The following is an 11,798-nucleotide window of genomic DNA, read 5'->3' on the forward strand; positions in this document are numbered from 1 at the left end:
ACCCAAGGTTCTAAAGACGCCAAGCGGTTAAAAGAAGTGACATGTCTAGTGTACATTACAATGCAAGTCAATGGGACAGCTCGAAAGACGCCCAGAAGATGACCCAATGTCTTTTGGAGCGTTTTGCCATAAAAAACTGTTTTCTGCCAAGCCTTCTGGAATAACATTGGTCCAATGTGCTGTCAGTTTTTTTCATAGACAGGACTAAAAGTACAGCAGTGTGAACATAGCCTTAGGCTTTATATGAACAACTCTCACCTGCAGCGGGCGCACCGGGCTCTCTGGACTACACTGTTTTCCACAGGAAGCGCAGAAAGACCTCGAAAAGCTCCTTCATCATCTGATAATGTCTCATCTGCACAGCACAAATCACTGAATACATTTTCCTGAGTGGGACTGGAGGTCTCAGTTTTCATAGGTTCTGATGACCGTTCCGGAGATGCACTGTCCAGGCTGAGGGGGTTTCCAAGTGCATTAGGGCAAGGCTGCGGACCTCTGAGCGGCGTCTGACATGTACTGTCCTCCCTGCCATGTGCAGGATCTAGATCCATGATATCATTCAGGCTCTCAGACATCCAAATCATCGGCTCCCTAAAGAGAAAGAACAAAAAAATTGATGTAGGAGGAATATATGTAAGTGCTCAGTCGAGGGTCTTGCACAAGGCCTGTATGGCAGGATCCAAGTGCCCTATTCATAGTTTGCCCCGTGATACAATCTATATTAGGGAAAATGTCTCCATAATACGGTGTTAAACAGAACATACGGTACATTTTAGCAGAGGTCTTACAAGATTACAGGGATAAAGGGGTGTCCGGTCTTAAAGAAGCCCTCCCATGAAAGTTGCTATCCTCTTAATATATTGCTCAGGATTCATGTTTAAGGGGGTGCAGTCACCTGAAACGCATCAATGTCGCACACCATGTAACTTACATCTGTGATTCTGTTTTATTCTCTACTGAACACTTTCAGTGAATAAAGAAAGATATTTGTTCACAAGTTCTTAGAACTGGAGTTTCTTCTGTTTTGGGATTGCCCCATGCCTTGACACCGCGCTTCCCGAGCTCCGAACACCTAAGGATGTCTATTACGGTGAGCTGGACTCATTTCTGTATCACACCAGGGCTGTCCCCGGGACTCCAACATTGACCAGGGGGTCAGAGGCACAGGTACAAGGTGCAGGAGGGCAAGACAGAAGCATAGTCAGATAGTCCAAGGTTGGGGCAGGCAGCACGGGTTCACTATTCAAAGCCGGTGTCAACAATGGAGATGTCAAACAGAGCTGTTAAATAGGCCAGGTAGATAACGGGAAAGTGAATACAGCGTTATACAGAAACCAACTACTGGCAGGCTAGGACCCAACGTTCAGGCAAGGAGTGGTGGGAGGAGCTGCCTTATACCCATCTGCCCAGGAAAGTTTCATACTTAGCACTCCTCTATAAGAAAGTCCTTTTCTGCTCCCAGGCACATGGGTTAGAAGGTGCACAGGTTTAAATGGCTTGGGTCCCCAACTTGTGTCACAACACAAGAAAAATAATCCATTAATTACATACAGTCTGTCTTTGAGGATGGGGTGCAACATTATTCTCTTGTGTGGACCCAGGGTGGGTTCTTCATTACCCCTGTACACCGCTCTCTACCCCATCCAACTATGCTATATAAAATACGGAGTTGGAAATGTCATTCTTCAGCAGGACTTGGCACCTGTCCACGCTGCCAAAAGTACCAATACCTGGTGTAAAACAACAGTATCACTGTGCTTGATTGGCCTGCAAACTCGGGGTATTGTCAAGAGGAAGATGAAAGACACCAGACCCCACAATGCAGATGAGCTGAAGGCTGCTATCAAAGCAACCTGGGCTTCCATAACACCTCAGCAGTGCCACAGGCTGATCACCTCCATGCCACGCCACACTGATGCAGTAATTGATGCAAAAGGAGCCTTGACCAAGTATTGAGTGCATTTACTGAACGTACATTTCAGTAGGCCAACATTGCAGATTTTAAAATAATTTTTCAAGCTGGTGTTATAAAGTATTCTAATGAGAAGCACCTGTGTTACACAGATATGAATCTTCCCAGAAAGATGCTACAGTTACAGGATGTCGCTCATTTGAGGTAGCAGCTAGTGATGTGGGAACGTGCTTGGATAAGATGTGATCTGACCATGTTCAGGTGCTAATAGAGGACCTTTGTTGTGCTCAATAATTTGCTCGAGTCCCCACGGCTGCATGTCTCACGAATGTTCCACAGCCGCAACACATGCAGGGATAATCTAACAAACAAGCAATCCCTGCATTTGTTGCGGCTGTCAAACAGCCACGGCGACTTGAACATAGTATTCACCCACGCCGAATACATTATTAGCATATGAGCATGCTGAGATAACATCTTATCCAAGCACTTATACTCATCACTAGCAGCAATATAGATTACACTCTGTATTTACACAGTAATGCTGGAGACACACTAGCGATTAAAAAAAGGTCTGATTTTGATGCAAGAGATTCGGACGAGTGTAATGCAATTGTCATGCAAGTGTCATGCGTTTTTTGTGCGAATACAATCAGATTTTTCACACATATCATCCAATTTATATCTGAATGCAGTGAGATTGCTATCAGACTGCAATGCAATTTTAACATGAGCTTTTACATAAAGAAATGTTCTAAGTCATTTACACATTGTTTTAAAACGAAACATTCTTCAAAACACACACATAAATATATATTATATATACAGTATATATATATCTATAACATATATATTATTTACACTGTATATATTATATATATACACATTAGGGTGACCGCAAAAAATCGATGTCAGAATCTTGTCCGTCTGGACCCCACAAAACGATTCCCCTTTCCAGATATTGAGAGAGCCAAAATTTGAGCTCGAGCAAACGACGTTAACCCGTGCCGCTCGTCGCTCAAAGTTTGAAAAAATCCAAATTGAGGTATTTTAAGATTTAGGTATTTTGCATAGTCTGCTAGACTATAAAGAATGTGACAACAACATTGCAGAAATAGCCCTGACCAAATTTTCGAACCATTTGTGGTATTTGAATGCAGAGTTGGTGGGATTATCGTTTTTTGATCCCACCATTACAGACAATGAAAAGTTGTTAATGGCTAATAAATTGCTCAGCAGCACAGATGAACCATCAGAGCACGCTAGGGTTGTAAATCCAAAAGTTAGGAAAGAAAAATTAAAAGAGGTAAGAAGTAACCGACTTTAACGACCTTCTGACAAAAGCAATATGTCCTGCAAGTTGTAAGCAAATGCCGAGCATTATATTCTGACGTTTCAAAAACTACTTTAACAAAAGCTCTAGAATAGATTAGATAACTATGTAAAATTATCAACTCATGTAGGTTAGCGTGCTCTGATGGTTCATCTGTGCTACTGAGCAATTTATTAGCCATTAACAACTTTTCATTGTCTGTAATGGTGGGATCAAAAAACGATAATCCCACCAACTCTGCATTCAAATACCACAAATGGTTCGAAAATTTGGTCAGGGCTATTTCTGCAATGTTGTTGTCACATTCTTTATAGTCTAACAGACTATGCAAAATACCTAAATCTTAAAATACCTCAATTTGGATTTTTTCAAACTTTGAGCGACGAGCGGCACGGGTTAACGTCGTTTGATCGAGCTCAAATTTTGGCTCTCTCAATATCTGGAAAGGGGAATCGTTTTGTGGGGTCCAGACGAACAAGATTCTGACATTTTTTCCCCCCCATATGAGATCTGGTCACCCTAATATACATAATATAATATATATATATCTCTTTATATTGCATGGCGATATAGATAGAAGATTAGCCGTTAATTCATTTGTCCGCTAACGTAAAATCATTACAGAACCCAACGGAATATGAGACATGGTTTACATACAGTAAACCATTGCAAAACAGTTAGATTTATATATGTCAGTAACTAATACTGTTAGTAGTATACCGCTGATGTCATCCTACAATAGCAAGGTGACATTAACCCCTTATTACCCCATATGCCACCCGCTACAGGGCAATGGGAAGAGAGAGGCTAAGTGCCGGAATAGGCGCATCTTACAGATACGCCTTTACTGGGGTCAAATGTTTTTAGACAGGGGAGGGGCAATAACCATGGTCCCTCTCTAGGCTATTAATATTTGCCCTCAGTCACTGGCTTTCCCTCTCTGGTGGAGAAAATTGTAGAAAATTGCGCGGGAGCCCACACAATTTTTTTCCGTGAATACATTCTTTTATTAAATACATACAGCTACAAATTTTTACACACATACACTAATAACATTAGTAATCAGGGACATTTATAAATCAAAATGATATGCAATGGCTTACTGTATGTAAGCCATGTGTCATATGCTGTCAGCATTGTAATTATTTTATAGAAGCTGACAATTGAATTATCAACTATTCTACTAGCTATATTTCTATCAAGTATAAAGATTATATATAAATATATATATATATACACACACACACCTATAGTATGTGTATACATGTGTTCTATCTTTTCTATTTTAACCTGTCAGTGTGATTTTACTGTATAGCCGAATATGAATTGCCGGATTTTCAAAGGACATCGGTGCGTAAAAATGCGATCCATTTTATGACTACAAACGCAGCATGCTGCGATTTTTTTGCAGCCTGATCTTGATCCGATCTGGAAAAAAAACGCAGATGAAGACACCATCATAGATTAACATTGGTACGAATTCAATATGATGTTTTATCGGATTGAATTCGTCTGATTTCATCGCAAGTGAGCATGAGCCCTAAAGGTGGTAGCCGACACTCAGGACCGGAGCGTTCAGCTACATAGAAATACATGCAGCTGCACACTCCAGACCCGAGTGCTGATGGCAGTGCGGGTTATTAAGAAACTCATGCAAGTTTCTCTCAAGTGTGACCCCGGCCATACAGGCAGCATGAGAGACACATTCACATATCACAGGGATCATTATACATTCAGGAGTTAGTGGTAGATGCGGGGGCTTAGACATGACAACCATATTTCATACAATACATCTACATTACAGTTGCCTATGTTCAGTACAGAGATACACACAAGTACACAGTATTTTATATACAGTCATATGTTAAAGTTTGGGCACCCCTATTAATGTTAACCTTTTTTCTTTATAACAATTTTGGTTTTTGCAACAGCTATTTCAGTTTCATATATCTAATAACTGATGGACTCAGTTATATTTCTGGATTCAAATGAGGTTTATTGTACTAACAACATATGCAATCTGCATTTAAACAAAATTTGACCGATGCAAAAGTATGGGCACTCTTATCATTTTCTTGACTTGAACGAGTCCTAACTACTTTTTACTGACTTCCTGAAGCACTAAATTGGTTTTGTAACCTCATTGAGCTTTGAACTTCATAGCCAGGTGTATCAAATCATGAGAAAAGGTATTTAAGGTGGCCACTTGCAAGTAGTTCTCCTATTTGATTCTCCTATGAAGAGTGGCATTATGGGCTCCTCAAAACAACTCTCAAATGATCTGAAAACAAAGATTATTCAACATAGCTTTTCAGGGGAAGGATACAAAAAGTTGTCTCAGAGATTTAACCTGTCAGTTTCCACTGTGAGGAACATAGTAAGAAAATGGAAGAACACAGGTACAGTTCTTTTTAAGCCCAGAAGTGGCAGGCCAAGAAAAATATCAGAATGGCAGAGAAGAAGAATGGTGAGAACAGTCAAGGACAATCCACAGACCACCTCCAAAGACCTGCAGCATCATCTTGCTGCAGATGGTGTCACTGTGCATCGGTCAACAATACAGCGCACTTTGCACAAGGAGAAGGTGTATGGGAGAGTGATGCGAAAGAAGCCGTTTCTGCAAGCACGCCACAAACAGAGTCGCCTGAGGTATGCAAAAGCACATTTGGACAAGCCAGTTACATTTTGGAAGAAGGTCCTGTGGACTGATGAAACAAAGATTGAGTTGTTTGGTCATACAAAAAGGCGTTATGCATGGAGGCTAAAAAACACAGCATTCCAAGAAAAACACTTGCTACCCACAGTAAAATTTGGTGGAGGTTCCATCATGCTTTGGGGCTGTGTGGCCAATGCTGGTACCGGGAATCTTGTTAAAGTTGAGGGTCGCATGGATTCAACTCAGTATCAGCAGATTCTTGACAATAATGTGCAAGAATCAGTGACGAAGTTGAAGTTACGCAGGGGATGGATATTTCAGCAAGACCATGATCCAAAACACTGCTCCAAATCTACTCAGGCATTCATGCAGAGGAACAATTACAATGTTCTGGAATGGCCATCCCGGTCCCCAGACCTGAATATCATTGAACATCTGTGGGTTGATTTGAAGCAGGCTGTCCATGCTCGGCAACCATCAAACTTAACTGAACTGGAATTGTTTTGTAAACAGGAATGGTCACAAATACCTTCATCCAGGATCCAGGAACTCATTAATAGCTACAGGAAGCGACTAGAGGCTGTTATTTTTGCAAAAGGAGGATCTACGAAATATTAATGTCACTTTTATGTTGAGGTGCCCATACTTTTGCACCGGTCAAATTTTGCTTAAATGCAGATTGCACATTTTCTGTTAGTACAATAAACCTCATTTGAATCCAGAAATATAACTGAGTCCATCAGTTATTAGATATATGAAACTGAAATAGCTGTTGCAAAAAACAAAATTGTTATAAAGAAAAAAGGTTAACATTAATAGGGGTGCCCAAACTTTAACATATGACTGTATGTATACAAGCGCACAGTGTATGCACAATGCACAGTAGTAGAACCTATCACACATATGTAAAAATGTGGTCTAAGACAGTGAAACTATATACACACTGCTCAAAAAAATAAAGGGAACACTAAAATACCACATCCTAGATCTGAATGAATTAAATATTCTCATTGATTACTTTGTGCTGTACAAAGTTGAATGTGCTGACAACAAAATCACACAAAAAAAATAAATGTAAATCAAATTTATTAACCAATGGAGGCCTGGATTTGGAGTCCCACACAAAATTAAAGTGGAATGTAATGTCCTTAAAACAAGTCAAAATGAGGCTCAGTATTGTGTGTGGCCTCCACGTGCCTGTACGACCTCCCTACAACACCTGGGCATGCTCCTGATGAGGCGGCGGATGGTCTCCTGAGGGATCTCCTCCCAGACCTGAACTAAAGCATCCGCCAACTCTTGGACAGTCTGTGGTGCAACGTGACGTTGGTAGATTGAGCGAGACATGATGTCCCAGATGTGCTCAATCGGATTCAGGTCTGGGGAACGGTCGGGCCAGTCAATAGCTTCAATGCCTTCATCTTGCAGGAACTGCTGACACACTCCAGACACATGAGGTCTGGCATTGTCCTGCATTAGGAGGAACCCAGGGCCAACCGCACCAGCATATGGTCTCACAAGGGGTCTGAGGATCTCATCTCAGTACCTACTGGCAGTCAGGCTACCTCTGGCGAGCGCATGGAGGGCTGTACAGCCCTCCAAAAAAATGCCACCCCACACCATTACTGACCCACTGCCAAACCAGTCATGCTGAAGGATGTTGCAGGCAGCAGATCGCTCTCCACGGCGTCTCCAGACTCTGTCACACGTGCTCAGTGTGAACCTGCTTTCATCTGTGAAGAGCACAGGGTGCCAGTGGCGAATTTGCCAATCCTGGTGTTCTGTGGCAAATGCCAAGCATCTGCACGGTGTTGGGCTGTGAGCACAACCCCCATCTGTGGACATTGGGCCCTCACCTGCAGAACCACTCCTTTATTGAGGGTGTCTTGATGATTGTCAATAATTTCCATCTGCGGTCTATTCCATTTGCACAACATCATGTGAAATTGATTGTCAATCAGTGTTGCTTCCTAAATAGACAGTTTGACTTCACAGAAGTTTGATTGAGGCTGTGTGCCCACGTAGCGTTTTTTAAGCGCTTCCGCAGCGCTTTTAGACAAGCGTTCCTGCTGCGGAAACACTTAAGAAAAGCATACAATGTAACATAATGGAAACCGCACATGTTGTGCTAATGGTGCGCTTTTTACGCTGCAGAAACGCTAAGCGGAAAAAAACGCAGCATGTTCATTAATTTTGCGGAAACGCAAGCGTTTCCGCATACATTCAATTGTATTGCAAAAACGCATAGGAAAAAGCTTAACAAAAGCATCAAAAACGCTTACAAAAGCGCATCGTAAAACACATGCGCTTTCCCGGGAGGAGGGTGTGCGTTTCTGCTCAGGAAGATTCTGCATGGAAAACGCTACGTGGGCACATAGCCTTACTTGGAGATATGTTCTGTTGTTTGTGTTGATTTTATTTTTTGAGCAGTGTATATATTATCTATTTACATAATTGCCTTGTAATGTTTTAATTTCCTGTTCTGTCCAGATGTCACCGTATCCCAGAATTCCAAGTGGAGGAAGTTCACTGACCACCATATTGGGACACCCAAGTGATGGGTGGTGTCTCAATATGGAAACTGCTGCTGGTACCACCAGTGGAACACCGTCGCACCACACACACTATACTCCGTAAGCAACACACACACTCCCACGCAGCCTCTTGTGCGGTACCACCAGCGGAACACCGCCGCACTGTGACTGCGCAAATTCCGCACAGGCGCAGTGAATAATTTGGCTGATCCTGAAGGCAGTGGAAGCCGGTCACATTAAGGCTGTGTGCCCACGTTGCTTTTTTAAGTGTTTCCGCAGCGAAAACGCTTAAGAAAAGCATCCCATGTAATCATAATTGAATCCGCACATGTTGTGCTAATGGTGCGGTTTTTTTCCACTGTGGAAATGCTTAGCAGAAAAAAACACAGCATGTTCATTCATTTTGCGGAAACGCGTGCCAAAACACTTAACAAAAGCGCTTCATAAAACGCATACGTTTTCCTGGGAAGAGGGTGTGCGTTTCCGCTCAGGAATATTCTGCTTCAAAAAAGCAACGAGGGCACATAGCCTAAAGGGGTTTTTCCCATGAACAAAAGTTAATTCTATAAATTGTCTGTGTCTGACAGTATGGAGCATACAGTTCCTGGGCAGGGGAGGAAGAAAAAGACAATGCTGACATTACAGCAGGGGATCAGAGAGGATTCATTTTGTGAGGTAAAATATTTCACTGACTGTTTTTAACCAATATTTTACCTCACAAAATGAATCCTCTGTGATCTCCTGCTGTAATGTCAGTATTGTCTTTTGCTTCCTCCCGTGCCCAGGAGCTGTGGTATGCTCTGTACACAGTCAGATACAGGGATGATAGAGACAGAGCACAGGGGGAGACAGATCAAACGGGACAGCACATGAGAGGAGAACACAGCACAGGAAGGAGACAGCAGACAAGGGGCATAGCACATGGGGGAGACAGCTCAAATGGGACAGCATAGGAAGGAGAACACAGCAGTGGAAGGAGAGAGACAGCAGACAAGGGGGATAGCACATGGGGGAGACAGCTCAAATGGGACAGCATAGGAAGGAGAACACAGCACTGGAAGGAGAGAGACAGCAGACAAGGGGCATAGCACATGGGGGAGACAGCTCAAATGGGACAGCATAGGAAGGAGAACACAGCAGTGGAAGGAGAGAGACAGCAGACAAGGGGGATAGCACATGGGGGAGACAGCTCAAATGGGACAGCATAGGAAGGAGAACACAGCACTGGAAGGAGAGAGACAGCAGACAAGGGGCATAGCACATGGGGGAGACAGCTCAAATGGGACAGCATAGGAAGGAGAACACAGCACTGGAAGGAGAGAGACAGCAGACAAGGGGCATAGCACATGGGGGAGACAGCTCAAAAGGGACAGCACATGGAGAACACAGCACAGGAAGGAGAGAGACAGCAGACAAGGGGCATAGCACATGGGGGAGACAGCTCAAATGGGACAGCATAGGAAGGAGAACACAGCACTGGAAGGAGAGAGACAGCAGACAAGGGGGATAGCACATGGGGTAGACAGGTCAAAGAAGAGAGAACAGATGGGAGAAGTCAGCACATAGGGAGAGAGAGTGGATAGGTGGGTGAGCACATGGGGGGAGAGATTCTCAACGCTGCAAAGCCTGCCCCCATCGTGACATTACCGCCCTCCCGATGCGATAGCATCCAGCCTCCATGTAGCATAATATATATATATACACATACGTTTACCTATATATATCACTAGGTGTGTATGAACGATATATATCCTATACATACATTTCTTTTCCTCTGTATAATACTGAGTATATATATGTGTGGATAGATAGATAGATACACCGAAAACTGTAGAAAGGACGCTGCGCTGCCAATGGAAATAAATGAGCCTCTTCCCACATTTCCACTCCTCATGTGAAGCCTTTTCCCAGCATCAGAGGTGCTCCCCAGTGCTCATAGTTCTGTACTGGAGTAATTAGCGCTTAATTGATTTATTTACAGTAAATCTGCATAAAACGTGCCATCCGCAATGATCCCTGTATATACCTGGGGTCCCATGCTCCATTCAGACACGATTATATCGTCTGTGAATAAAGCGATCACAACTGTGACTGAGCACAGAATGAATGAGGAATAATCCTTCACTGAGTTAATATAAAGAGAAGAAAAATGAGCAGGTAACACGATCACGTGAACACATGAGAGCGCGCGCACAGGGAATGCTCACCACAACCTAGGAGCCATACAACGTGGGCTGAGCTCAGCGTCTGCTAATCCCCACTGCGCATGCGCAAACGCCACAGAGCCCATCAGCGATAGAACCAGGGGAAGAAGAAAAGCCAATAGGAACAGAGAGGGGCGTGACCAATGCATGGAGAACACCCAGTCATTGCTGCACTGTCTGTCACATGACTCTCCTCAGTAATCTGGTCAGGGCATGCTCGCTGAGCATCTGACACAGCAGTGGCCATGTTGGATAAGGGAAAAGTGCCATAAAGCTGAAATAGTGCTGTGATTCGCAAGTACGTTGAAGACATACAACCACACAATTGATTTCATATAAAGACCATTTCCAAAGAGGTGTATAAATAAAAGAGAAACAAGATCCAGACGTAAGCAGCAAATGCTACAGCTGCTAAAGTATAATCCAGAGACATAATTCTCCCCATAGTAGCCAAGGGGACTAATCACCAAACACAATCCCTATGTCAGCCATGAGGGAATCACAGCTGGAGTCCCACAGAGGCAATGGCACTTTAAAGTAAGTGAAAATTGTTCAGAAAGCAATCAAAACATTGTCCTATTTGCTTCAATGGGAATCTGACTTGCCTTTCATATATTCAGTGCAGTAAAACGACAAAGTGTAAATGTACCCTTACTTTGCCACAGGATTTTTTGCAGGAATGAAAGACATATTGTACATATCTAAGAAAGTTCTAGCAAATTATCTGACATTCGCTTTAGCTTTAAGGCCATGTGCACACGATGCAGATTTGCAGCGGATCCGCAGCGGATTTTACCGCGCAGAAATGTTGCATATCCGCATTGTGATGTACAGTAGCCTTAAAATCAATGAAAAAAAAAAGCGCTGTGCAGACGCTGCAGATTTTTCCGCGCGGTTTTCCTGCGGTACAAAATCCGCAGCATGTTACTTCTTTTGTGCGGTTTTCCATCTCCCCTGTTACCAAATCCGCAGGGGGAAAACCGCAGAGAAAAACCGCACAAAAACCGCAAGAAAACCGCAGGAAAAATGGAAGAAATCCGCAGAAAAAATGCAGGTCAATTGACATGCGGATTTCTTCCATTCTGCGCGGAAAAATCAGCAGGGCCAAAAAGTACAACTGCACTCAGCCTCAGGACTATTCCTATAAACTCATCTACTT

At 43.1% G+C, this 11,798-nt stretch overlaps 1 protein-coding gene across 3 annotated transcripts in view; it reads right to left on the minus strand.

Moving 5' to 3' along the window:
• The window catches only part of DTWD2 (DTW domain containing 2), a 436,550-nt gene extending 425,810 nt beyond the window's left edge, over positions 1–10,740 (minus strand). The window contains exons 1-3 of one of the 3 annotated variants that reach the window (XM_073554231.1): positions 10,643–10,706; positions 4,536–4,673; positions 259–591 (exon numbers count right to left, since the gene is read on the minus strand). In XM_073554231.1, the coding sequence (XP_073410332.1) occupies positions 259–584 (326 nt within the window). In that variant the 5' untranslated portion in view covers positions 585–591; positions 4,536–4,673; positions 10,643–10,706. Of the gene's footprint in view, positions 1–258; positions 592–4,535; positions 4,674–10,197; positions 10,418–10,642 lie in introns of those variants that run through there. The other 2 variants (XM_073554167.1, XM_073554109.1) reach the window with 2 other exon arrangements.
• Between the last annotated feature and the right edge of the window lie 1,058 nt (positions 10,741–11,798).

Source organism: Dendrobates tinctorius, unplaced genomic scaffold (assembly GCF_039654945.1).
Source record: "Dendrobates tinctorius isolate UK_male_01 unplaced genomic scaffold, ASM3965494v1 ptg000003l, whole genome shotgun sequence".
Lineage (NCBI taxonomy): Eukaryota > Metazoa > Chordata > Amphibia > Anura > Dendrobatidae > Dendrobates > Dendrobates tinctorius.